The sequence below is a fragment of the Polypterus senegalus genome, chromosome 2, assembly GCF_016835505.1.
Source record: "Polypterus senegalus isolate Bchr_013 chromosome 2, ASM1683550v1, whole genome shotgun sequence".
In the NCBI taxonomy this organism is placed as follows: domain Eukaryota; kingdom Metazoa; phylum Chordata; class Cladistia; order Polypteriformes; family Polypteridae; genus Polypterus; species Polypterus senegalus.
In genome coordinates, this window is record NC_053155.1 from 313,187,037 (window position 1) to 313,213,819 (window position 26,783).

At 39.1% G+C, this 26,783-nt stretch overlaps 1 protein-coding gene across 3 annotated transcripts; it reads right to left on the bottom strand.

Moving 5' to 3' along the window:
• abhd13 (abhydrolase domain containing 13) lies at window positions 1-26,775 on the bottom strand. Of its 3 annotated transcripts, XM_039745927.1 has the most exons (3): window positions 26,340-26,775; window positions 9,393-9,583; window positions 1-2,217 (listed from the first exon to the last, which is right to left on the bottom strand). In XM_039745927.1, the coding sequence occupies exon 3, from the start codon at window positions 2,163-2,165 to the stop codon at window positions 1,152-1,154; it is 1,014 nt and encodes a 337-aa protein (XP_039601861.1). In that variant the 5' UTR covers window positions 2,166-2,217; window positions 9,393-9,583; window positions 26,340-26,775; the 3' UTR covers window positions 1-1,151. The 3 variants fall into 3 exon arrangements, with proteins under 3 accessions (XP_039601861.1, XP_039601862.1, XP_039601863.1); XM_039745928.1 differs by lacking the exon at window positions 9,393-9,583; XM_039745929.1 differs by lacking the exon at window positions 26,340-26,775 and having other exon boundaries at window positions 9,325-9,407.
• Window positions 26,776-26,783: the final 8 nt, after the last annotated feature.

Consider the following 26,783-nt stretch of genomic DNA (forward strand, 5'->3'; position numbering starts at 1 on the left):
TTTTTTTTTTTATTTATTTTTTTTTTATTTTGCACTTCGGACACCTGAAAAACTCTAAATTCTTTCAATACATTTACTGTGTAAAGGAAACACAAAAGAGAAGCAATAAAAACTTTAACACAAACAACTTGCCCTATTTTGGACCAGGCTGACTATTACAATAAAATGGAGCGTAACCGTATAGAAGATTACGAGAAACAAGATGCAGATGAAAATTTGTATAATTACAATATCAACATTGGTGTTGGGGTTTAAACTTTATCCATACAAGGAGGAGGGAAGTTTACAGGCAGGCCTTGTAAAGAACGTAAAGCAGCGAAAGCCAATCGCTAATGTGCAGTGCATCTGTAAGGCTCTCTGTCGCAGAGAAGAGAAAAAAAAATGGCTAATACGAAAGACTTCCGCCGAACCTGTCGACAGATTTATTAATTTATTTTTTGCACGTACTTCAAAATGTGAAACACTTTGAAAAATGGCATTCACTAATGTGCGAGAATATCTTTTTTTTTTTTTTTTGAGATGACCAGGCGTGTTTAAAATTTCAATCACTTTACAAACAACATCATTAGAAAAGTAGGGCTTTGTTTCTCATAAGACAAAGGAAAGTAAAAAGTGCAATGCTTTTCTAAAAAAATTACTCATGACATTATGAATAACTTTTTTCTTTCTTTTTTTTTTTTGTTTTTAAAGAATGGCTTAAAGTCTAACCACAGCATTGCTACAGTATATGAGGTACAGAAAAGAATAGTATGTTCTTGTATGGTTTTATTCCCCGGAAGACATGCAGAGAACGTTTTAAATTTAAAGACATTATTACCAAAATGATTTTCAGAGCTTGCCTTATTTAACCAAGATATGCATAAAACTGAAAGGTTTTAATATATTATTTTTTAAAACGCACACTACTCACCACAAAAAATTCCATTTTTTCCCTAACTAAAAAAAAAAGAAGTTATTAGATAAAGTGAACACTTTACCTAACATTAACCTTGCTTAAATGAAAGGCAGCTCATGAAAACAACAGGGATTTGGAGTTTGGCTCCCATTTCTCACCTCAATGCACCAGTACTTTAAACACAAGTAGTAGAGACGTACATTCTGTTACCTCGGCTCACAGACTAACAAATGAAGCTATCCGAGATGCTATCGCCTCAGATAATCGTTACATTAGACGAGGACTTTGTAGTCTCCTCGTGAGAATGGCTCTTGAGAAGCTCTTTGATGAACTGTTCGAGGGCTGTGAAGTAGCCTTGGCACTGCCACGTGTCATTGTGGGTGCCATCCGGAAAAATCGCCATTCTCTTAGTCCGTGACGGAGAAAGCTCGTAAAGCTGTTTCATCATAACTGGTGGAATGAGCTGGTCCGACAGTCCAGAAATAAACAGAGAAGGCATCCTGCACTGAGTAATTTTCCTGTACGACAGGAACTTGTTTTTATAGCACCAGAGTGGAAGATATCTCATAGGAAAAAAAGAGAACAAAGTGCTTGCCATGTGAGGGATGCTGAGGAAAGTGTTCTCTACCATGATGGCGGAAATCCGGTGGGGATTTTCAGAAGCCAAGTGGACAGCTACAGCTCCTCCTAGTGAGCGCCCAAACAGAATAATTTTTGTTTTGTCGATATCGGGTCTAGTCATGACATAATCCAAAACAGCCTCGGAATCGATATAAAGGCCTTCTTCACTGGGTTCGCCATCACTTTTTCCATAGCCCCTATAATCCACCAGTACCACATTCACCTTCAGGTTGACCACCATCAGCAGTGCATTGGGAACTCGGTGACCAATATTACCTGCATTGCCATGGAAGTATATTATGGTTGGTGAAAAGGTTGGATTGTCTCCAGTGTAACGCAACAGGATGAGATTGAGACAAACACCATCTTTGGCTTTAATGAAGATGTTTTCATGTGGAATCCCGCTAGGCACAGGGACATACAAACGAGAAGAGGACGGCTGGTCGGGAAAATATAGCAAAACATCCTGGAATTTGTACAATATACCTGCAACTGAGGCAAGTATTAAAACCAGCAGCAGGAAGCCCCCGTAGAGATGAAAAGTCAAAATCAGAGCAAGCAGTGAGATGCGGCACAGAGCCCAGGACCAAGATGCTAAAGTCAATAGCCCCTTCCGAGCAATGCCCCATAATCTCCATGACTTTTCCATATTTTAGGCTCTTTTGTTCAGATGTATTGTAACCTGTTAAAGCACACGTGCTCTAAAAGAAAAAGAAAATAGAATAAGTTGAGTTACAATCTTATAAATGCCCTAATTTTCCCAATTTTAGAATCAAGATAACCAGAAGGCTTATAGGTGGATATCCCCGGACTTAAGAGTTTTGAAATTTAGTTCAATTTGTACAAGTACAGTATACATCCATTGTGAAATTTGAAATTAGCAGCATATTTAACTAAAAATATCACTCATTTTAACACATAGACCCCCCACCCCCCCTTTCGGAGGATGTAAGGCACACAGGCCATGCCAGCTGTCTGACATTTGAAATCTTATATATAAAGTAGAGTCTGACATTTGAAATCTTATACATAAAGCAGACTATAACAATCTTGCGGTCTTGTATGTATATCATCATCCAGTTGACACTTAGTACGTTTCTGCTACGTAAAAGCAACCAACAATTTTATCGTGACAAATCTGTAGTATTATTGTTTGTCGTTTAATGTATGTTTTTATTAACTATATTTTCATCTTGCATTATTCTTATTGTAACAATGTTGTAGTGGTAATAGGATTGAATCAACCCAATATTAATTTTATTTACTTTTTTTCGTTGTCAAAAATTGTGCACGTATAAATTTATTACTACACCACAAAACAAAAATGAATCCATCCAAAAACCTTAAAAAAGGTTCTGCTTTTTCCATTGTTTTTACACAGGATTTCTATTATATTATATACTAGCTGAAATACCCATCGTTACCCGGAAGTAAAAGTGTTTTTTTTTTTCATTGTATGAGAAAAAAACAATTAAAAAAAACAACTACAAAAAAAAATTAACAAACAATAAAGACTCACTAATGTCCTTGTCTTACGGTCTTGTATGTATGTTATCGATCAGTTGACGCTCAGAACCGGCAAACTCAATTTAATTGCAAAAGTAACAAGGGCGTGCAGTGGCGCTCAAACATAAACAATGCTGGCAGTTGCCTGCTATATATCAACTGTGTAAGCCCACACGGGATCCTAGAAAGTACTGAAATTGTCAGAACTACTCTGTACATCTCTCTGCTATGCGGATTCGTGTTGCCAACGTGCTTGCATCGTTTGTGCATTAGCAGGTAAGTGACTGTCTTTCTTCGGATATTTCCTTTTGCCGGTGTGCTGGCCTCGCTTGCGTATCTTCAGAGCTCCTCGCCCTCCTCCTCCCCTCCTCTATGTCTCACTTTCGGACTGGACAGACACACAATTGCACGCTTAGAATTCTATTTCATTACAAAAGCAACAGGGATGTGATGGCGCTCAAACAAAGAATGCTGGCAGTCACCTCCAGTTCGCCCTCTGATGGTCGTTCCGCGTGTCAACTGAATGATAAAATACATACAAGACTGTAAGATCCAAAAAAACCCAGAAGGGGGTGGGTTAGGGCTGATTTCACCCTACAATATTTTTAGTCGACCATTGAGAAACATGTGTACCAAGTTGAAAATCGCTCCAGCTGTTCTGATGGGATGCTGGAACATACATACATACTCACATCGACATATTATATATATATATATATATATAAAGACAAGAGTTTTGTTTACATCTCTCAGGCTGACACAGATAACCGGTCTACAGACCCATATTGTTTTGAAAAACTCATCACAAACTTCAAAGGACTTTATTGGACAATTACACATAGATCTTGACCATACATTGTTGTTCTCTCTCTTGTTAAATTAATTTTAGCCTGAAGGAATCTGTTAAGTTTTTACATTTAAAATTTTTTATTTAAAGATTTACCAATGTTGTTTCTTGTCCTAGTGTGTGTATGTATATATACATACATATATATATACACATACATACATATATATATATATATACATACATATATATATATATATATATATATACATACACATATATATATATATATATATATATATACATACACATATATATATATATATATATACATACACATATATATATATATATATACATACACATATATATATATATATATATATATATATATATATATATATATATATATATATACATACATATATATATATATATACACAAACAGTCTTTGGGGTGCGAGCAACTGTTGCTGGGGGTGCCAGAATCCATGAAGGAAGAAAAATGAAAAATATTATTTGTACAAAATCTAAATTTATTTATCCATTCCTAAATAATTAAATGGGCAGGCTATTTCGTATCAGTGCAATTCGCTGTTTGTTAAAACGGATGACTCCCGCTCTTACGTGCAAGTCTGCGTGGATATTATGAACTATCGTATCTGTTCAAGTTCTATTTAAATTTTAAATAGAAGGACTTTTTTTTTAGTCGACAGAATATTATTCCGGAATAAATCAACTCAAACCTTAAATAATATTTTGCTCTCCATAAAAATATATCCTGTCTAAATTATACAAGTTAGAAATAAAGTAAGCGTTAAAAGAACAAACATTCAAATTTATTTACTCATGTAATTTTATATAAAAAATAAACTTAAATTTTAAATATCCCAAAAGATTTTGCTCTCCATAAAAATATATCCTGTCAAAATTATACAAATTCAAATATGAACATGGTGCATAACAAAACCTGGAAATATAAATAAAATGTGTTCTTTTCAGCAATAACAAATCAAATCATTCAGTTGTCTTTGCTCAGATGTCATTTTAGAGCTGGACGCCTGGCATCTTTTTTTGGCCACGCGTTCGTTTGGTGTGATGTTCTGTGTTGTGGAGATTCTCAGGATGTACTGCAGGTGCTCATCGGTGAGGCGACTCCTGTATGCTGTTTTGTTAGTCTTCATGACTGAGAAGAGCTTCTCACACAGATATGTGCTACCAAACATGCACAAGGTTCGAGCCGCATGTAGACGGAATGGAGTGAATAAACTGTGCGGGCCGTGCAGTATCGTACTTTGCCTTCAGTGTGCCATTACACTGCAGCTCAATCACCTCCATCTGAATCTGCACAGGTGCAGTTTCCACATCGACGGCAAATGGGTTGCGAAACAACTCAAAATTCTTTTTTTGTTCTTCAAAGCCACCAAAGCGCAGTGCGAACTCAGTGCGCAGTGCGCTCAGTTTATCAGCAAAGTGCGTATTTGGGAACACCGTTGTGCCGACTTGGTTCAACATTACTTGGCAACAGGGAAAGTGGGGCAAGTTGCACTGGTGCATTTGTGTCTCCCATAAAAGTAGCTTCACTTGAAATCACTTTGTGATTTTGCACGGGTAAAAGCGTCTGCTGAAGTGTCAGATTCTTCTTTAACTCTTCTGCTTTCTGTATCTTGTGCATTGCATTCAGGTCTTTCAGGTTATCTTGATGTTTTGTCTCATAGTGTCGTCTTAGATTAAATTCTGTAATTACAGCCACATTAGCTCCACAAATGAGACACACGGGTTTACCGGCAATGTCAGTAAACATATACTCAGCCTCCCATGTTTTAAAAGTTTTTAAAGGCTCTATGTTCAGAATCACCTTTTCTCTTCGGCATCGTGTGAGCTAGCTTCGCAATAACTTGCAGCATCATAAGCTAGACTTGATTAGCGCGGTAAGTGTTCGGCAAGGCAGCTGAAGCGCTGCATTATGGGATCTGTAGTTTATTGTGTTACCAGCGCTTCATATCCCGGGCCATTAATAACAATAATATATAAAATGATCTCGGGCGGATATAATTACGCCGGGCGGATGTGGCCTCGGGCCTTGAGTTTGACACATATGGACTAAATAGAACTTGAAAAGATATATTTTTCAAATGTGATCGCAATTCAGATCGAGTTGACGCACCACAGTACATCGAGCCCGCGTGCTATTGTGGTTTTGCCTGCGTGCCTCAATAAGTTACCCTCCCCTCGCTCTTACTTTTTTACCGTTCATCTAATGAATACACTGAGTATGGCTTTACCAAAACAATCATTGATCATTGAGGCTAAAATGAATCGGAAAGCGCGCGTACATACTCAGTGCATCCCCTCTCAGGAATCGAACCTCGGACACCGGCGCTAGAGGCGAAGCCTCTACTATTGCGACACGGCGTGTGGTTTGTCTATTTGGGCATAGCAGTGTAATTCGGTTTTTGTTCAGCACTCTTTGGAACTGTTGCTTTTTGTCTGGGCACTGCGTCAGTTCACACGAACTGCTGAATATGGTTTTATAGGTCACTCGCTCGCTTCTAATTGTTTCGTTGCCTTCTTAATTATATAATGTATGTTTTCTTCAGCGGTTTTTGGAGCTCTTCCTGGTTTTCTACGTATTGCGTGATTACTTAGGAGGCGTGATGATGTCACACGAAACTCCGCCCCCCCACGGCTTTCGAGCTCAACTCCATTACAGTAAACGCAGAAAAATAGCTTCCAGTTATGACCATTATGCATAGAATTTCGAAATGAAACCTGCCCAACTTTGTGAGGAAGCTGTAAGGAATAAACCTGCCAAATTTCAGTCTTCTACCTACACGGCAAGTTGGAGAATTAGTGATGAGTCAGTCAGTGAAGGCTTTGCCTTTTATTAGTATAGATATACAGTACAGGCCAAAAGTTTGGACACACCTCCTCATTCAATGTGTTTTCTTTATTTTCATGACCATTTACAGCACTCCATCACTCTCCTTCTTGGTCAGATAGCCCTTACACAGCCTGGAGGTGTGTTTGGGGTCATTGTCCTTTTGAAAAATAAATCATCGTCCAACTAACCTGACTTCTGCACAACACAACTGCTGGTCCCAACTCCATTGATAAAGCAAGAAATTCCACTAAATAACCTGATAAGGCACACCTGTGAAGTGAAAACCATTTCCGGTGACTACCTGTTGAAGCTCATCGAGAGAATGCCAAGAGTGTGCAAAGCAATAATCAGAGCAAAGGGTGGGTATTTTGAAGAAACTAGAATATAAAACATGTTTTCAGTTATTTCACCTTTTTTTGTTAAGTACATAACTCCACATGTGTTCATTCATAGTTTTGATGCCTTCAGTGAGAATCTACCAATGTAAATGGTCATGAAAATAAAGAAAACACATTGAATGAGGAGGTATGTCCAAACTTTTGGCCTGTACTATATATATATATATATATATTATATATATATATATATATATATATATATATATATATATATATATGTGTGTGTGTATGTGTGTGTGTGTGTGTATACAGGGTGGGGCATTTATATGGATACGCCTTAATAAAATGGGAATGGTTGGTGATATTAACTTCCTGTTTGTGGCACATTAGTATATGTGAGGGGGAAAACTTTTTAAGATGAGTGGTGACCATGTGTGTGTGTGTGTATATATATATAAAAAAAGAGTCTTCAAGCTATTTGGAGTTGAATGCTTATACAGTCATATGAAAAAGTTTGGGAACCCCTCTTAATTTTTTGGATTTTTGTTTCTCATTGGCTGGGCTTTCAAAGTAGCAACTTCCTTTTAATATATGACATGCCTTATGGAAACAGTAGGATTTTAGCAGTGACATTAAGTTTATTGGATTAACAGAAAATATTTAATATGAATCATAACAAAATTAGACAGGTGCATAAATATGGGCACCTCAACAGAGATATGACATCAATGATTAGTTGAGCCTCTAGACGCTGTCCTCCTATAGCCTTTGATGAGTGTCTGGATTCTGGATGGAGGTATTTCTGACCATTCTTCATACAAAATCTCTCCAGTTCAGTTCAATTTGATGGCTGCCGAGCATGGTCAGCCTGCTTCAAATCATCCTATAGATTTTCAATTACATTCAAGTCTAAATGAGCATTGGCATACAACAAGCGACTCTGTTTGTGGCGTCAGTGCAAAAAGGGCTTCTTTCTCATCACCCTGCCATACAGATGTTCTTTGTGCAAATTGCACTGAATTGTAAAACGATGTACAGATACTCCATCTGCAGTGAGATGTTCTTGCAGGTCTTTGGAGGTGATCTGTGGGTTGTCTGTCACCATTCTCACAATCCTGCCTCTGCATATGTCGCTCCTGTATTGTTCTTGGCCTGTCAGACTTGAGTTGGTTTAACAGCAACTGTGCCTGAGGCCTTCCATTTCTTGATTCCATCCCTTACAGTTGAAACTGACAGTTTAAACCTCTGAGATAGCTTTTTGTAGCCTTCCCCTAAACCATGAGACTCAACAGTTTTTGTTTTCAGATCTTTGGAGAGTTGCATTGAGGATCTCATTTTGTCTGTCACTCTTCAGAGGAGAGTCAAAGGGAAGGAAGCACAACTTGCAATTGACCACCTTAAATACCTTTGACCACTCATGATTGGACACTCCTGTCTAGGAAGTTCAAGGCTTAACAAGCTCATCCAACCAAGTAATCAGCACTGAGCAGTGACAGGCATTCAAATCAGCACAATGACAAGGGGACACACATTTGTGCACAGCCAGTTTTTCACATTTTATTTCATTTCATACAACTAAATACTGCTTCACTAAAAATCTTTGTTGGAAAACACCGCAGTACTCCGATGTTCCTAGGAAATGAAAGACATACCACTGTTTTTTGTTGAAGGTAGAGTAAAATAATTATGCAGGCTGAGATGGGTTCCCAAACTTTTGCATAAGACTGCATGTTCTTTATCGTTGCAGCATAATTTGATTTTCAGGATTTTTTTTTAGTGGAAATTTATTGCCCAAGAGGCCCTTCTTTATATGTAACAGTATGAAACTAAAGATGCATTTTCAAAAAAAAAAAAAAACTTTGTCAAGGGGATTGAATATTTTTTCAAACCCACTGTATGCACTGTGGGCACAGCAAATATTTATTATTCTTCACCGAATAACCTTTTTTTTCAGCTATAAATTAAAAATAAAAAATAGACAGGATTCCCTTAAGATAAAAAAAAAAAACCATCTGAGGTAAGTCACCAAAAATAGAAACTAAAATAGAAATGGTCAAAAGTTCAAGACACTAAGCTGAAGCTAAAATCAAACCAAAATGACAGGTGAAAAGAGCATAGACGTTAAAACTAATTGTAACATATGGAACGGAAATAACCTTGGTAACCCCACAGCTGACTCATACCTCATAATGAATTAGGATTAATGGCCTATTTAGTCTAAACACAACAGGTTTTTTTTTTCCCATTTTAAATTTATAGAGAAGCTTAAAATGCTACCCAGGCACAGTACTTACTCTGTCAGAGTGCAAGCAGCAACTGAGCAGGATGAACCCAGGCCATGCCTATGAAAACAAGCACTCACCCGTCAGGGGGCTTTACTAGTATGGCGTTCCTGGAAATGTCAGTCCAACCTAAATGCAGTCGCTAGCATGTCAGGAAAGGTCTCTTTGCAACAAAACATCCAGCAAAATAACATCAATTAGCTGACATCCTCAGTGACATCATAATCTGTGCTCCCTGCCCGTTTCAAAAGAGCGACAATTGTCTTGATGCCTAAAAAAACAGACATGGGACTGTATGAATTATAACAGATAATTGTGATAAGAGTGTTTTAAATGATACAGTGTGGGAAATAATTATCTGATCCACAGCTGAATTTGTAAGTTTGCTCATTTACAAAGAAAGCAACAGTCTCTAATTTTTACGGTTGTTTCATTTTAATGGAGAGAAGGCAGAATATCAACCAAAAATCCAGAAAAAAAAACACACTACATAAAAGTTATAAATTGATTTGCACATCATTGAGAGGAATAAGTAGTTGATTCCTTACAACCCAACCAGAATTCTGGCTCCCACAACTCGGTGACATAACGGAACAGCGAAAAGAGATTGAATATTGTTTGAGGATGTCTGGGGGAGAAGAGAGACAAAACAGTGAGACAAAAGGACAGCTGCTGTACAGGCTTTTATACGTTCGAAGCACCACACGAGAGGCAGATCATGCGGCATGGCGGCAGCAGCAGCAAGCCAGCAGCTGATCGAGCAAAGAGAAGGTTAAAAAAAAAAAAAAATGTATTTGCTTCCCATTGTATCACTGTTTAAGACGGGGTTTCGGAGGAGCGACCGTGTCTCCTCGAGGTCCCCCTCTTCACGACGGCGCGTAGTGCAGGTGGTGGTGGCGTGAGTTGAGTCTACAATATAATAAAAACATACATATAATTTGAGTCTGTAACACCCAGTGTCAATTTTGCCTACTTGTAAAAGTTAGCAGTTTTATTCTCTCATATTCTCTTTGTGATGTTCACGTTGTACAACGAATTTGCCTCTTCCCCTCTGAGTTGATGCCGTTTATCTCCATTCTTTTCACAAGAGCAGCGTTGTGGCTGATACCTGCTCAGAACTGTTTGTTGTAGTGGCAATCAAAGATACAATGTTCCGTGACCACTATCAGACTGGATACAGGCAGGACCGAAGCAACAGACAGCTTCTTCATGTCGCTTTCGCTGGTTAATAGACTGCTGTAATGCAACACAACTCCTCTTGGCACAATAAAGTAAAATGGGACTTCCACTTGCAGCTAAAGTCAGTTTAGGCGAGCAATTCGCCACGCTAGTGTGTAGAGCTGACAACGTCGTGTTAACGGTGTATGTACCCAAACTTTTCACCGACTGTTACAGACTGAAATCAAAGGCTGCTTCTTTTAGGGCACATACACCATCAGCACAGCACTGTCAGATAAATACCATCAACTCAAAGAGGAGAGGCAAGTTTATCGTACCACGTGAATGTCACTGACAGAATAAAACTGAATAATAAAAAAAACAAGCGCTTTTACAAGTAGCCAAAATTTAAACTGGAAAAGCAGGCAACACAGATACAGTGCATCCGGAAAGTATTCACAGCGCATCACTTTTTCCACATTTTGTTATGTTACAGCCTTATTCCAAAATGGATCAAATAATTTTTTTTCCTCAGAATTCTACACACAACACCCCATAATGACAACGTGAAAAAAGTTTACTTGGGGTTTTTGCAAATTTATTAAAAATATAAAAACTGAGAAATCACATGTACATAAGTATTCACAGCTTTTGCTATGAAGCTCAAAATTGAGTTGAGGTGCATCCTGTTTCCCCTGATCATCGTTGAGATGTTTCTGCAGCTTAACTGGAGTCCACCTGTGGTAAATTCAGTTGATTGGAAAAGATTTGGAAAGGCACACACCTGTCTATAGAAGGTCCCACAGTTGACAGTTCATGTCAGAGCACAAACCAAGCATGAAGTCAAAGGAATTGTCTGTAGACCTCCGAGACAGGATTGGGGAAGGTTACAGAAAAACTTCTGCTGCTTTGAAGGTCCCAATGAGCACAGTGGCCTCCATCATCCGTAAGTGGAAGAAGTTCGAAACCACCAGGACTCTTCCTAGAGCTGGCCGGCCATCTAAACTGAGCGATCGGGGGAGAAGGGCCTTAGTCAGGGAGGTGACCAAGAACCCGATGGTCACTCTGTCAGAGCTCCAGAGGTTCTCTGTGGAGAGAGGAGAATCTTCTAGAGGACAACCATCTCTTCAGCAATCCACCAATCAGGACTGTATGGTAGAGTGGACAGATGGAAGCCACTCCTTAGTAAAAGGCACATGGCAGCCCACCTTCTCAGACCATGAGAAACAAAATTCTCTGGTCTAATGAAACAAAGATTGAACTCTTTGGTGTGAATGCCAGGCATCATGTTTGGAGGAAACCAGGCACCGCTCATCACCAGGCCAATACCATCCCTACAGTGAAGCATGGTGGTGGCAGCATCATGCTGTGGGGGGCAGGAACTGGGAGACTAGTCAGGATAAAGGGAAAGATGACTGTAGCAATGTACAGAGACATCCTGGATGAAAACCTGCTCCAGAGCGCTCTTGACCTCAGGCTGGGGCAACGGTTCATCTTTCAGCAGGACGACGACCCTAAGCACACAGCCAAGATATCAAAGGAGTGGCTTCAGGACAACTCTGTGAATGTCCTTGAGTGGCCCAGCCAGAGCTCAGACTTGAATCCGATTGAACATCTCTGGAGAGATCTTAAAATGGCTGTGCACCGACGCTTCCCATCCAACCTGATGGAGTTTCAGAAGTGCTGCAAAGAGGAATGGGCGAAACTGGCCAAAGATAGGTGTGCCAAGCATATGGCATCATATTCAAAAAGACGTGAGGCTGTAATTGCTGCCAAAGGTGCATCGACAAAGTATTGAGCAAAGGCTGTGAATACTTATGTACATGTCATTTCTCAGTTTTTTTATTTTTAATAAATTTGCAAAAACCTCAAGCAAACTTTTTTCACGTTGTCATTATGGGGTGTTGTGTGTAGAATTCTGAGGAAAAAAATTAATTTAATCCATTTTGGAATAAGGCTGTAACCTAACAAAATGTGGAAAAAGTGATGCGCTGTGAATACTTTCCAGATGCACTGTACAAACATAGATATGAAAAACAAGGCAGTTAAAAACGTGGTGAGAAAATGTGTCCCAAAATAAAGTCCGGCGGTATAGAAACTGGTTGTGGTGTTACGGTGCTTCCTCCCGACAAAAAAACGACCTCACCGTAAGCATCCTGGCAATGGTTGGAATGACTTCAACCCCGGGGTTTCTCGGCTCTGGCTGTCGTCGATGAATGATCGGTAGATGAAATAGCAGAAAGTGAAATAAAGCAACAAATAGCAGTAATGAGTTTGTAGATGGTTGGATAAATTGTATTCTTTTCTTTACTTTTCCTCTTTCTCTCTCTCCACCATTCTCCTGTCGCCTCTCGGCTCTCACTCCTCTTTTTTTAAATGTAAAATGTCCCGGATCTAACTGGTGTGTAAGCAGGTGTTTTCCGTCCTGGGGCTGCGGTCTCTCTCCATTATCCTTCCCCTCTGCACTTACAGGGACAACATTCACTGACGCACAAATAACGGACAGTAAATGGGACGATGAAAACAACACGCTACACAGTGGCACAGGTCTCGTCCTCTTGTTGAGCAATGGCAACTCCAGACTCCAAAGGGTAACAGCAAGCTGAGGTATCTTATCAACCCATGAAACCCACCTGAGGAATCACAAACACTTGTGATATCAACTGTGCCAAACATTAGGGTGCCCTGAAATTTGGGGGGCATGTAGAAAAAACGTTGTGTCATAGAAACGCATACAAATCCCCTTAAATGAAAGCCTGTGACCTGCACTTGAATAATGTGGTTTTTAATTTTATTAGTTTCTCAGTTTTTTTTTTAATTTCAAAACTGACTTGGTACTCCAGACCCTTTCACTCTTCTTTTCATAGCCAAATACAGCAAAGAAATGCAATCGGCAAGATAAAAAATAAACTTACAGTATGTAACATTGATTAGCATATTCTTTTTGAGCTTTCAAGATGAGCTATAGCTAAACTATGTAGCTTTCATAAGAAGAAAGTTACAGCTTAAATGAAAACACGCAAATTTATCTTTTTTTTTTTCTTTTGCGGTCCGCAGTTAAGAAATATGTCTTATGGGGATTTTTTTTTTTTACATAAACAAAACATATTTCAGAGCTCTGGAAGGTAAGTGAAATTCATAAGCCAAGTTGTATCAGAATCAAAAATGGTGATGCAAAGGCCATTTGTTGAAATGGAATTGCCCTGCCAGCAGATATGCCTTTTAAACAGGGGATTTCTGCTTTAATTCCTGCCAGCTGCACTGAACTTTTTTCTTTTAATCAAATATTTTCCTTCATTCTTTTTGCCATGGCCTAAAACCACTCCAAGTGGGGAAATTATAGTCTGGAGTTATTTATTTTCTTTTTTTACAGGTTTGGGTGTTAATTTCATGCCAGTACACAACCATCTCATCCTGCCATACTCTGTTAAACATTTCAAATATTATTAACACCATACTGAACTCAAACCACATAATGCATTGAGATCTCTAATCGTATTTAGCATACATCGAATAGCGATTCTACATTTTAATTTGACAGCAAAATTTGGAAATACAGTGGTGTGAAAAACTATTTGCCCTCTTCCTGATTTCTTATTCTTTTGCATGTTTGTCACACAAAATGTTTCTGATCATCAAACACATTTAACCATTAGTCAAATATAACAGAAGTAAACACAAAATGCAGTTTTTAAATGATGGTTTTTATTATTTAGGGAGAAAAAAATCCAAACCTACATGGCCCTGTGTGAAAAAGTAATTGCCCCCTTGTTAAAAAATAACCTAACTGTGGTGTATCACACCTGAGTTCAATTTCCGTAGCCACCCCCAGGCCTGATTACTGCCACACCTGTTTCAATCAAGAAATCACTTAAATAGGAGCTGCCTGACACAGAGAAGTAGACCAAAAGCACCTCAAAAGCTAGACATCATGCCAAGATCCAAAGAAATTCAGGAACAAATGAGAACAGAAGTAATTGAGATCTATCAGTCTGGTAAAGGTTATAAAGCCATTTCTAAAACTTTGGGACTCCAGCGAACCACAGTGAGACCCATTATCCACAAATGGCAAAAACATGGAACAGTGGTGAACCTTCCCAGGAGTGGCCGGCCGACCAAAATTACCCCAAGAGCGCAGGCGACTCATCTGAGAGGTCACAAAAGACCCCAGGACAACGTCTAAAGAACTGCAGGCCTCACTTGCCTCAATTAAGGTCAGTGTTCACGACTCCACCATAAGAAAGAGACTGGGCAAAAACGGCCTGCATGGCAGACTTCCAAGACGCAAACCACGGTTAAGCAAAAAGAACATTAGGGCTCATCTCAATTTTGCTAAGAAACATCTCAATGATTGCCAAGACGTTTGGGAAAATGCCTTGTGGACTGATGAGACAAAAGTTGAACTTTTTGGAAGGCAAATGTCCCGTTACATCTGGCGTAAAAGGAACACAGCATTTCAGAAAAAGAACATCATACCAACAGTAAAATATGGTGGTGGTAGTGTGATGGTCTGGGGTTGTTTTGCTGCTTCAGGACCTGGAAGGCTTTCTCTGATAGATGGAACCATGAATTCTACTGTCTACCAAAAAATCCTGAAGGAGAATGTCTGGCCATCTGTTCGTCAACTCAAGCTGAAGCGATCTTGGGTGCTGCAACAGGATAATGACCCAAAACACACCAGCAAATCCACCTCTGAATGGCTGAAGAAAAACAAAATGAAGACTTTGGAGTGGCCTAGTCAAAGTCCTGACCTGAATCCAATTGAGATGCTATGGCATGACCTTAAAAAGGCGGTTCATGCTAGAAAACCCTCAAATAAAGCTGAATTACAACAATTCTGTAAAGATGAGTGGGCCAAAATTCCTCCAGAGCGCAGTAAAAGACTCATTGCAAGTTATCGCAAACGCTTGATTGCAGTTATTGCTGCTAAGGGTGGCCCAAGCAGTTATTAGGTTCAGGGGGCAATTACTTTTTCACACAGGGCCATGTAGGTTTGGATTTTTTTTTCTCCCTAAATAATAAAAACCATCATTTAAAAACTGCATTTTGTGTTTACTTGTGTTATAATTGACTAATGGTTAAATGTGTTTGATGATCAGAAACATTTCGTGTGACAAACATGCAAAAGAATAAGAAATCAGGAAGGGGGCAAATAGTTTTTCACACCACTGTAATAGCCTGGAAAAGCTGGGAAGGATGGCTACAGTTTCAAAATGCAACTGGAAAAAAAAAATATTACAGTGTGACCTACTGGCAGAGAACCCCGGCTGTGATGGTGGTGGAACGGTTAACAACTTTTGTCTTTCAAGTTAGGAATCGGGGTTCCAATCACACACAAAAGTGGTTTGAACATTTTTCCAGTCAAGCCATTTCCCCCACTATTCATTGTCAAGTGCAATGGCTGGGACCACAGTTTCACCAAAGCTATTTATTGTTATTAGAGATGCTCCAGTCGATCGGCTACCAATGTAAACCAGCCAACTTTCACAAAAAAAAAACAAAAAACAAAAGAAAGAAGACCCAATTGGTGATCAGTAAATTGACCGATGACAAAAATCAATTTTTCAGCCCCTACTTTTCAAGGCTTCATGCTAATTTAGTTGCAGTGCTCCTTCACGTGAGATATTACGGTAATTGAGCCAGCACTTCTTTTTTTTTTTTATTTGTGGCAAACTTCCGGAAGTGTAAACAAAGCAAAGAAAGTCAAGGTTTGTTTTACAAGAGAGCAGAAACTATTTTAATATTAACCTTTACATTAAAAAGGGGAGTAATAAATTAAAAAAGGGAATCAGAGACTGCGGTGGGTTGGCACCCTACCCAGGATTGGTTCCTGCCTTGTGCCCTGTGTTGGCTTGGATTGGCTCCAGCAGACCCCCGTGACCCTGTGTTCGGATTCAGCGGGTTAGACAATGGTTGGATGGATGGAATCAGAGAAGTGTAGCGTGCGGCCGGGGCTCTTGCCCAGATGGGACGCCTCCACGCTGGAAAGACCAGGGGAGCAAGCGTGGACAGAGCGTTACCTCCGCCGGGACGCTAGATAGCAACCCCCCTGGATTGCAGCGATGCCTCAGACTCCCGCAGGGCTCCATGGGAGTTGGAGTGTGGTGCAGTCCTGTTGGGATCCACAGGCGTCACCAGGGGGTGCTGCAGTAGGAGTTGCTGAGCCCTAATGGGTAGTTCTTCATTCAAACCCGGAAGTGCTGCCAGAAACGAGTAATCAAGCACCTGGAGCACTTACGGGTGCGCTATAAAAGGAGCCAGCAGCCACTACTCGGGAAGCCAGACTCTGGAGGAGTAGTGACAAAGTTTGACCGGAGCAGTGGACAGGACACAAGATAAAGAGAAGGAAGAGACTTGTGGTACTGTGCTGTGCTTGAACTGTATTATACTTTTGGGGAACGGGAAAAGGCATATCCCACAAAGGAAAAAGAAAAAATAAACCTTGTGTGCCTTGAACTTGTGTCCTACACTTGTCTGTGTCGGGTTCACCTGGCAGTGCCAGCCTGGTGGGCCACAGAAGTCATCCTGTACAATTAGACAAATAGCAAGAAAAGCTGGTTTCATTAATTCAGACCTTTCTACTTTGTTCTTTAAATTAAGATGGAAATCGTTTGAGTTTGGACAGCAAGTTTGTTTCAAGTGCAGCAGCTTACAATTTTAATTGGAGAAAGAAAAGATAAAGACAAATTTGGTTTTGCTCCCTAGTTAAAAATAGTCTTGTTAGCTTAACAGCAAAATGTGTCTTTTACTTATAAACCTGTTAAGCATGTTTATCTTGTGTCTTCTTGATAAACAGCTTACAATAATTTAGTCCATTTGTGGTTTCTTAAAAGCGTTGTACTGTGTTAATTATTTATTGCTGTGTAGCATACAGTACAAGTTTTGATAAGAAACAAGTACTGCATTGGTAAATTGATAATCCATATTTATAATTACACCTCAAGATTTATGAATGTCTAGTTCTTACGCTGAAGAAAAACATACCTGTATAAATACAGTAAACGTATTCTTTAACAGTAAAAAAGCTGTAGTGCAATTAATGATTAAAACCTACAAGTGCAGGTATATTTATATCAGGGGTGTGGAAATCAATTTTTTTTTCTACTTGTCCACGGACAAGTAAATTTAGAAAATCCACTTGTCCGCCAGTTAAATTCACTTGCCTATAAACTAATAACAAAAGTGAAAAATAGTTTTTTGTTTTTTTTATCTCTTTGATTGATGCCAAAACTGCCTTCCATTTTAAAAAAGTTCTTTCAGGGAACAGTATTTTGCCATCTTGCTCTAGAACATTGTATAAATGATTCCCTTATTTTAACTCACTAATAAACAATGCCTTCATCATAGCTACACTAGTTCTGTTTCACATATTACAGTTACATAACAGAACAGTGTCCTGATTCATTTGCTGCCATGTTCTTCAGCTTTTGTCTTGCAACATCTTCTCCCCCAAGAATCTTTACCATCTCAGACAGCATGGGCTGAATGCTGTTCATTTCTGCTTGTGCTGAACTGCATGGTTCCTGGTACTGGTACTGACGGCAAATTTGGCAAAAAATGGAGTCAGCGTCGTCTGCATTTACCCACGGAAACTCTCTGAGCCATTGCGATTGAAAAGACCTTTTTCATTTTTTATCATATTCCCGGTCCCTTTCAGCTTTTGTATTTCTTTTCTTGTCCTCATTGTCAGTTTTTTCAGGGCCTGTTTTGCCAGTTTTAATTAAGAAATGATCCATTTCTAATCCGAGATGCTACTTGCTTCAGTTTCGGCAACACGCATATAGCGAGAAGAACGTGCTTACCACAGTGCATTATGGGTTACAAAGGTAATTGCTAATGACGTATTCGAAATTCCGCAAGATGGTACATTTCCAAAGAAGTAAATATTACCGATGTTGCCGGAAAAAAATAATCGCATCTAAGTGAAGATTTTTATAGATATTTCATAACATTTGGAAACCGTTAGAATGTTTTCTTCTTTATTTTTAATAAACTGACAGCGCGAAACCAACTTGTTTTATATGAAAAATTCTCTAATCAAAAACGATCTATAGACAGCTCATCAGAATTGTTGTCACGCAATACATTTCTTAACTCCTCAATATATCACAACCTCGCAAAATCGCAAATTTCAGGAAAGATTAACTGCCTAACAAGCTTTGTTATGTGGTGAAAACATTTGCATTGTAAGTAAAATGACCGCATTTTTATGTAGAAACAATGAATTTTATCAATAATATATAAAAGTTATCGATTATAATGAAAAAAATCAGATTACATAGTAATGTCGGCATGAAAAAAATGACCACATCTCCAAGCGTGTAAATAGTAGGGTAAAATACTTATGTAAGGCCGTAAGAGTGCTTCCCCTTTGAAAAATCAGCCGTCACCTTGTAAACAATATTGAAGACCAATCTGAGACATGAAGAACATGCCTAAGTAGACTGTTTCCGCACGAAGTACGTACCCAAATGTTTAAAATTTAAAAGTAGTGATAAAAATGTGCCCTGCACAGCAGATATAATTCTTTCTTCTCCAGAAAATTGCACTTGTCCGCGGACAACTGAATCCAGAAGAACACGCTTGTCCGACGGTCAATTTACCCGTGTTGGACGAGTTGGGCGTTGGATTTCCGCACCCCTGTTTAGGCAGTGTTTAATTGCTAATAAAAAATAATTGATTGTCTGAATATATACAGTAAAACCTTGATTATCTGTTACTCAATAAGACGTCAGGGCAAAAAAAAAAAAAAGTGCAGATACCAGAACCTTCCTATTACTGTACTACTACTGCCGTGCAGTACGCTGTGAGCTCTGTACATTGGAACAACTCTCCCTTCTGCTTAGCGTGTAGTCTTCTTCCCCAGCACCAAGTGTCAGGCAGCATTTTGAAATCACAGTGTCAGTTATGTACCTTCAGCTTTGACAACTGTAACAAAGGCGCTATATAGGTGCCTGACCCGACACAGACTCACACCGGAGGCACGTTAAAATAAACAAAAAGACCTTTTGTTTTTCCTCATCTGCAGGGCACATCTTCCCCGTGTTCCACAGACACAACACAGTCCCAAAACAGACCCCAAAAGAAAGTCACCACAACCCACTTTTCTTCCTCCACTACTCCGCCCAGGCAGCTTTTCGTCCTCCTCCTCCCGACTCTGGCCGCAGGCTCCCTTTATAGTCCACCCGGGCTCAGGAATCCTTGCAGTTCCCTCTGGCGGTGGCCATGGAACCCAACAGGGATGAGCTCTGAAGTCCCATGCCTGTGGACCCGATGCAAGCCAGGGGGGCTGCCACCAAATGTTCTGGGGGACGTAGCGTGGATCCCATGGCTGCTCTCCGAACTCTAGTGTCAAAGGAGGCATTCCGGCCAGGCATGGGTCCCGACTGTCTGCCACACAGCATTTCGAATTTTTTCTCTTTCCTTATAATTAATCAACTGTACATTGTTATGGCTGATAAGCATAAGTGTGTGGTGTTAGAATTGTCACAAAAAACTGAAATTACTAGACGTGTACAAAACGGCAAAAGTGCTTCAAGAATTGCTTCAGTTTACGGAATAGGAAGAACAACAGTGAATGCTAAAAAGCGTAATGCTAACAAAATTGAAAAACGTCTTGAAGATGGAGCCAGAAGTCTACGTGACCATCATCATCAGGTCCTTCCATGAAAACCCTAAATACAAAGAGGACTGTTTGACTTATGTTAGGTAGATTGCCCAGAGGGGACTGGGCGGTCTCGCGGTCTGGAACCCTACAGATTTTATTTTTTTTTTTTCGTTTTTTCTGTCCACCCTGGCCATCGGACCTTACTTATTCTATGTTAATTAATGTTGACTTATCTTTATTTTTTATTGTGTCTTCTATTTTTCTATTTTGTAAAGCACTTTGAGCTACATTTTTTTGTATGAAAATGTGCTATATAAATAAATGTTGATTGATTGATTGAATGATTGCAAACCTCTGACAGTAATGTTATTCTGTATTAATTTTAATGTTCTCCTGTATGGTAATTTTCTTTTTAGATAGGGTTATGTTTTGTTAATGTATTGTGAGGTGCAGGCAGCTTGCGATGCGCTGTTGGGGAGCAGATAGTGTGCAATGAATGCTGCAAGTGATGGCACTGGGTGAAGGGCTTCTTTTCTGTGAGGGGTGGACATGCCTGTTATGAGATGAGTGACAGGAGAAGTTAGGAGACAATAAGCAGGAGTGTTTGTGGTATAGAGAAAAAAGAAATGCAAGTGGCAGGAAATAAACTGATTGGTAGGGAAAGCTTTCTTTAATTGTTTTTGTTTAATTGTTAATTGCCCCGTTACCCAGATAATGGAGTATAAGACAGGGCACTGTTTGTTTTGGAACGAAGATTCCAAGTAAAAAGTAGAAAACTCCAGTACCTCTGAATTGTGTTTCCTTATTACGCTGGTTGTTAAAAAATTATATGAATTAATTAATTTTGTTAACACTATATTAAATTTTGTTTTGTAAATAAACATGACTATTCGCTAATCCACAGTATATTATTTTTAAAGTAGCATATATATATACATATATTATTATTTTTTTTTTTTTGTTAGAGAAATGATGAAAACTGTTTTTTGTTTTTTTATAAGCCTCATTTCAGATGTGAAATGAAACAATATGACAACTTTTAATTGTGAGAAGCATTTTGTTTTCTTTTATGCCATACCAGCTCTCCCCCACGGCTCTGCCCCATAGTAGTGAAACAGGACCAACTTTAAAAATCAATCATTTTTTTTTTTTTTTAATTTGCATTGAGAAGAATTTATATTGATAGCTTTCGCATCCCAGGGCCTCTTGATATACAATATTGTTATCAGGGGTGAGAATGTAGATGTGATCTCTTTGCCAAAAATGTAAAAAGTTGGCAAGTTATCTCTGGCCAAGCAAGAAAGGTAGGTACGCTCCAACATCAAATGTTACCACTGTATCTGATCGTGCTCGGCTCTGATGGGGGGGGGATAAGAGCATGTGGGCGTTAATTTCTGCCAATGAGCAGGTACCCTCTAAAACACACATAGCTATGATTTCTCTCTGTCAAAAACATCAAACGTTACTTCTTAACAATCTGTAGATGATAATGTCTGCTGAACAAACAGGTATCACTAGCTAAGCGGAGGAAAGATAAGCTCCAACACGTGGCGAGAGGCACAGCGACTCAAACAGAGGCTGCCACGTGAGATGGCCCAGCATTGAGTCTACTGTAGAATGCCCAGGAAGGGTTAGGCACCTAATTTGGTGAGGTCGCCTGGACTCTGTCTTTGCCTGTTCTGAACATGTAACCCATATTGTCTCCATGGATACTGCTGTATGGAGTTTGTTTTTCTCTCCTCTGTTGTTAGCTGGCAGGCTTCTAATTACGTTAATCAGTTTCAAACTAACTACTTTGCCTTCCTGTGTGTTTAACTTTACGTGCAATCATTCTTTATTTAGTACTTTGAAAAATTTACTATTGTCTTTTACCTGAGGACTTGTCACAGCACTTGATGCCTTTACTCAGTGAAGGGAGCTACACAAAGTTAAACATTTGAATTGAAAGTGAAAATAAAATTTTTTACTTCATATAATAACACAGTGTTTAGTGCGAATTCATTGCAGCTTCTGGACACTGGGTGTGAATCATAAGCTATACACAATATGACGTTTGCACGTTCTGCTCAGGTCTACACGGGTTTGACACCCACATGGTCAACAAACATTACAGCGTTTTTGATGAGAATAGGCCATTCAGACCGATCCTACAAAATACCATTATGTTGACATCTGAAACAAAGTTCTTGGTTCCCCAAAAACCTGAACTTCATTAAGAAAATTTCATGTTAAAATAATGGATAGACATAATAACATTCACGCATAACATCCAGGGATCATGCCTGCCTAGTGTTTGTTTCCTGGTGCTGAAAGAAATGTCTACAACGTAATATCAGCAAAATGAAGGTCATTGGTGGAGGGTGAATTTTGCTTTAAGTTTGACTTGATTGTATGGAATGTTATCTGCTTCTAATTAAATTAAAATAAATTAAAATAAGAGAATTCAAGAGAAGAGAAGAGACAAGACGAAGCACCATATGATAGATAGATAGATAGATAGATAGATAGATAGATAGATAGATAGATAGATAGATAGATGTAAACGGCACTGTATAATGATAGATAGATAGATAGATAGATAGATAGATAGATAGATAGATAGATAGATAGATAGATAGAAGTGAAAGGCACTAAATTGGAGAAGTAAACATATGAAAATCACTATATAGTAGACAGATAGATATGGATATTAGAGGCAATATATAGTAAATAGAAAGCTAGATATGATAGGCAATGTGGAAGGAACATACACACATATTTTATATATATATATATATATATATATATATATATATATATATATATATATATATATATATATATATAAATATATATATATATATACATACACATATATATTAAGCCCGTTACAATAACGAGCGCTAGAACAGTGTTGCATAAACATTATTAGGAACAGTCTATATTAAATGGCAAGGGACCTTGACCTCATTCTGTTTCTTGTCTTAATTTTTTTTTTTTTTGTCAAAAATGTTTTTGCCAGAAGGCTAAAGTAAAATAATAATAAAAATAAAATAGAAACGAATATGACAACACAGTGAGTATAATTAATATTGCGTTAGTGTAAAACTTTGTAACAATCTGTAAGACACAATATCTGAAGAAGATATTTAGGTAAAATTTTCTATTTTTGTACCTCATGAAATTTTTCTATACAATTTCATTATAGACAACATTTCTTGTAAATATTCTGTCTGAGTTTGGCAACAGTTTGCCTTGTTCAGGAACATCTACAACCTTGACAACAACATCTGGAAAACTTCTAACTCTTGATAATGCAACATAAAACTGACCGTGCTTCTGGCAAGTAAATGGCTACTTTTTCTAAGGTTTGTTCTTCTGAGTCTTTCTCTTTTAGCGTTTTTCTGACGGTCATTTTCTTTTTCTTCAATCGATCTATTTGCTCATATTTTTCTTTGTCTTTTAGCCTTTCTTTCGTTGATGTTTACTTGCTGAGCTGACCGTTCTTCCAGGAGATGTTGCTTATATACGATTTGAGTGTCTGTGTCTTTTGTCCTACTTGACGTGTCCTTTTTTTTGGGTGGCATGTTGTCAGTAGATACGTCCGTAATATTTTCTCTTACAGTAAATACTGGCTTGTATGTGGCTGTAATATGTGTCACTGTATTGTGTGCTTTTAATTTTCTCTCGCAGTAATACTGGTTTGTATTTCCGTAAAATTCCTGTAATTTTCTCTGACGGTAATTCTGGCTTTGATGTCCGTAATATGCCTTTAATTTTCTGTTACAACAGTGGGCAATCAGCAGAGTGTCCCCAGCAACTGATGTAATGTGTGGCGTGTAGCTGATAATCGTGCCCGTGGCGTCTCCCCATTAAGTATTTTAATCAGTGCTGGCGTGCAGCTGATTGTTGTATGTGTGGCGTCTCCCCAGCAACAGATTTTATGTGCGTGGCCACGACTACCCAATAAGCACTCTCCCCAGCAATGGTGTCCTTTATTTGCTTATCATGCGCGGCAGCGGCAAGGCCATTCACTGTGTGCCCAGCTTCCAGTGTGTGTGTCCACAGTACCATGCGCGGCCCGGCCCCCAGAAGACACACACACACGGACACCTGGATGCACACAAGGGTTTTATTAAAGAGGATACAAACACACATACATATATACATCAAGGGCAGTATATAAGAGACATATGAATATGAAAGGCACTATATAATAAACAGTAGACAAGCAAATAGATGAAAGGCACTTAACAGGAGATCAGAAGAATCTGAAAGGCACTCTATGAGAGATAGATATATAGATAAATATGAAAGATACTCGATATATATGAATGGCAGAGTGCAAGAAACACATAGATCTGAAAGGCAATATATGGTATAAGATAGACAGATGAGAGGTACTTTATAAGAAATCAAAGGATATGAAAGCACTGATAGATAGATAGATAGATAGATAGATAGATAGACAGACAGACAGACAGACAGACAGACAGACAGACAATTAATCAAGGCTGTGGTTGCTGACTTGTACCATATCAAAAAGCCTTACATCCAGTCACTGTTCAGAGTGGATGCAGAGGTGGTCAGCTTCCCCCAAGTACTTGGGAGTCCACATCAATGACAGGTTGAATTTGTCAGGTTGGACAGAGGAACTAGAGAGGAAAGAGCAGGCTCTTTTGTCTTAGGAGACTGTGTTCCTTTAATGGGGAAAGCAACATCCTACACATCTCCTACATCCATGTGCTGGTCAGTGCGATTTTCTATGCTGTGGTGTGCTGGGCTGGTAACAACACTTCAAGAGAGACCCACCGAATTAACAGGCTGATTACAAGGGCAGACTAAGTAACGGGACCTACTCTGGAACCCATGGAGGTAGAAGCGAAAATGAGAATTAAAACAAAACTGAGTGCCATTCTGAACAACACTGCACATCTTCTCTGTGACATGCCAACACCGAGTACTTTCAACCAATGGATCATTCACCAGAAGACTGGCAAGAAATGTGATGGGGGCTTCTTTATACCAACAGAAATACACCTGAATAGCACCTCACTGCAACTGGGGCTCCAGAGCTAGAAGTCATCTATATAGTGTGTAATGTATATCTATTTATCTAACTATTTATTTAAAGAGCTTCTGTAAAAAGCTACATTTCCATTACAAGGACAAATAATAAAGTTCTATCTATGCCGCCAGGACAGGGAGAATGGAATGGAAAATTCAGATTCCTGCTCACAGTCACAGAAAGGGTAATTTCCAAAAACGAATGGCTACAGAAGCATACACTTGTGCTTAATATTGTGGAGGTGCATTTTTCCACATCTGACCCTACACTTTCAAAACCCATTTATTTATTTTATTCCCAATTTAAGAGGCTTGGCAGCTGCGTTTGGTGCACATCAGGAACAGCAGTGGGCTGGGCATCACAGTCACCCCAACACATACATACGTTTTACTGCTCTGGGTACTCCATTACTCTGTCACAGAAATGGCAATTTCAAAAAAATTAATTGGTATAGAAGTATACACTCGTGCTTATATTGTGGAGGTACAGATTTTCTCATCTAACTCCGTTTATTTATTTATCTTAAACCATTTAAGAGGCTTGGCAGCTGCGTTGGGTATAAATCGGCAACAGCAAAGTCACTACAACACATACATACGTTTCACTGCTCTGGCTACTCAATTACTCTGTCACTGAAAGGCTATATAAACATGCACGATTTCCGCATCTAACAATCCATTATCTGAATCAATTTAATTATAGATACAGATACAACAATGGGCTGGACGCCATAGTCACCACATTTAAACATCCCGAATTCGCACCGAGGTCGTTTCTTGCCCTGGATTTGTATTCTTTCTTTGATAAAATCTGACACTGCAACGCACCTTTTTGACTCGATTGGTTTTAAATTGTGGGGCAGCGCACTTGCCAGCCTTACTCTTTTCGAAAGTGTCTGTCAATTTAGGAAAGTACCCGAGAGGAGGAAATGTAGTAGAAAAGTGTCCCATATCCACAGCTGTCATTTCCCCACCACGCTACAATGTTTGACAGCTGTCTCGTAAATTTCACCATCCTTTTGACTTCGACAAGGCCGCCCACCGACTCGTAAATAAAACTTAAAACCCTCGTGTTATCCCTCCAGCCCAGTATTACGTAGAAATACGGAGAAATCACGCTTACGTTAAAACTGCAGTGTAATAAAAATAAAAGATGAATACCCCGAAATGAATTGGAAGATTCATTATGACATTTCAAAAAGGCTCAAGTACTCACTTCTTTCTCATCTTCCTGTATCCCGATTGCATGAAAGATCCACGAAGACTAGAAAGGGGGGACGAGGATTAAAACACGAAAGAACAGAACAATAAGAGTAAAAAAAAAAAAAAAAGAAAGAAAAAAAAATCTTTGGTCGAGTTGTTACAAGAGCGGCTGTTTCCTGAGAGACCCCCCCCGCCAACGCCACTAAGCCGATTTCAGTTCCGAGTTCCTTCACGCGACTCTCGCTTTCCTCGTCGGGCAGATGTCGCGGCACACCGTGTGCTGCACACTCGGCCACCAGCAAAAAAAAAAAAAAAACAGCTCCTTGGGGAAACACTCAAACATTAGTGCAGGCGAGTCAGGATCTGAAAACCATACGAATGCCGGTTGACTTTGGGTCTTGTTGTTTTCCTACAACAGGATAGGTTTGTATAGGGACAGGTTATGTGGACGGAACAC

What these genes read in the sequence shown, in the direction of transcription:
- abhd13 (XM_039745928.1), bottom strand. Translation starts at nt 2,165, where the DNA reads ATGGAAAAGTCATGGAGATTATGGGGCATTGCTCGGAAGGGGCTATTG.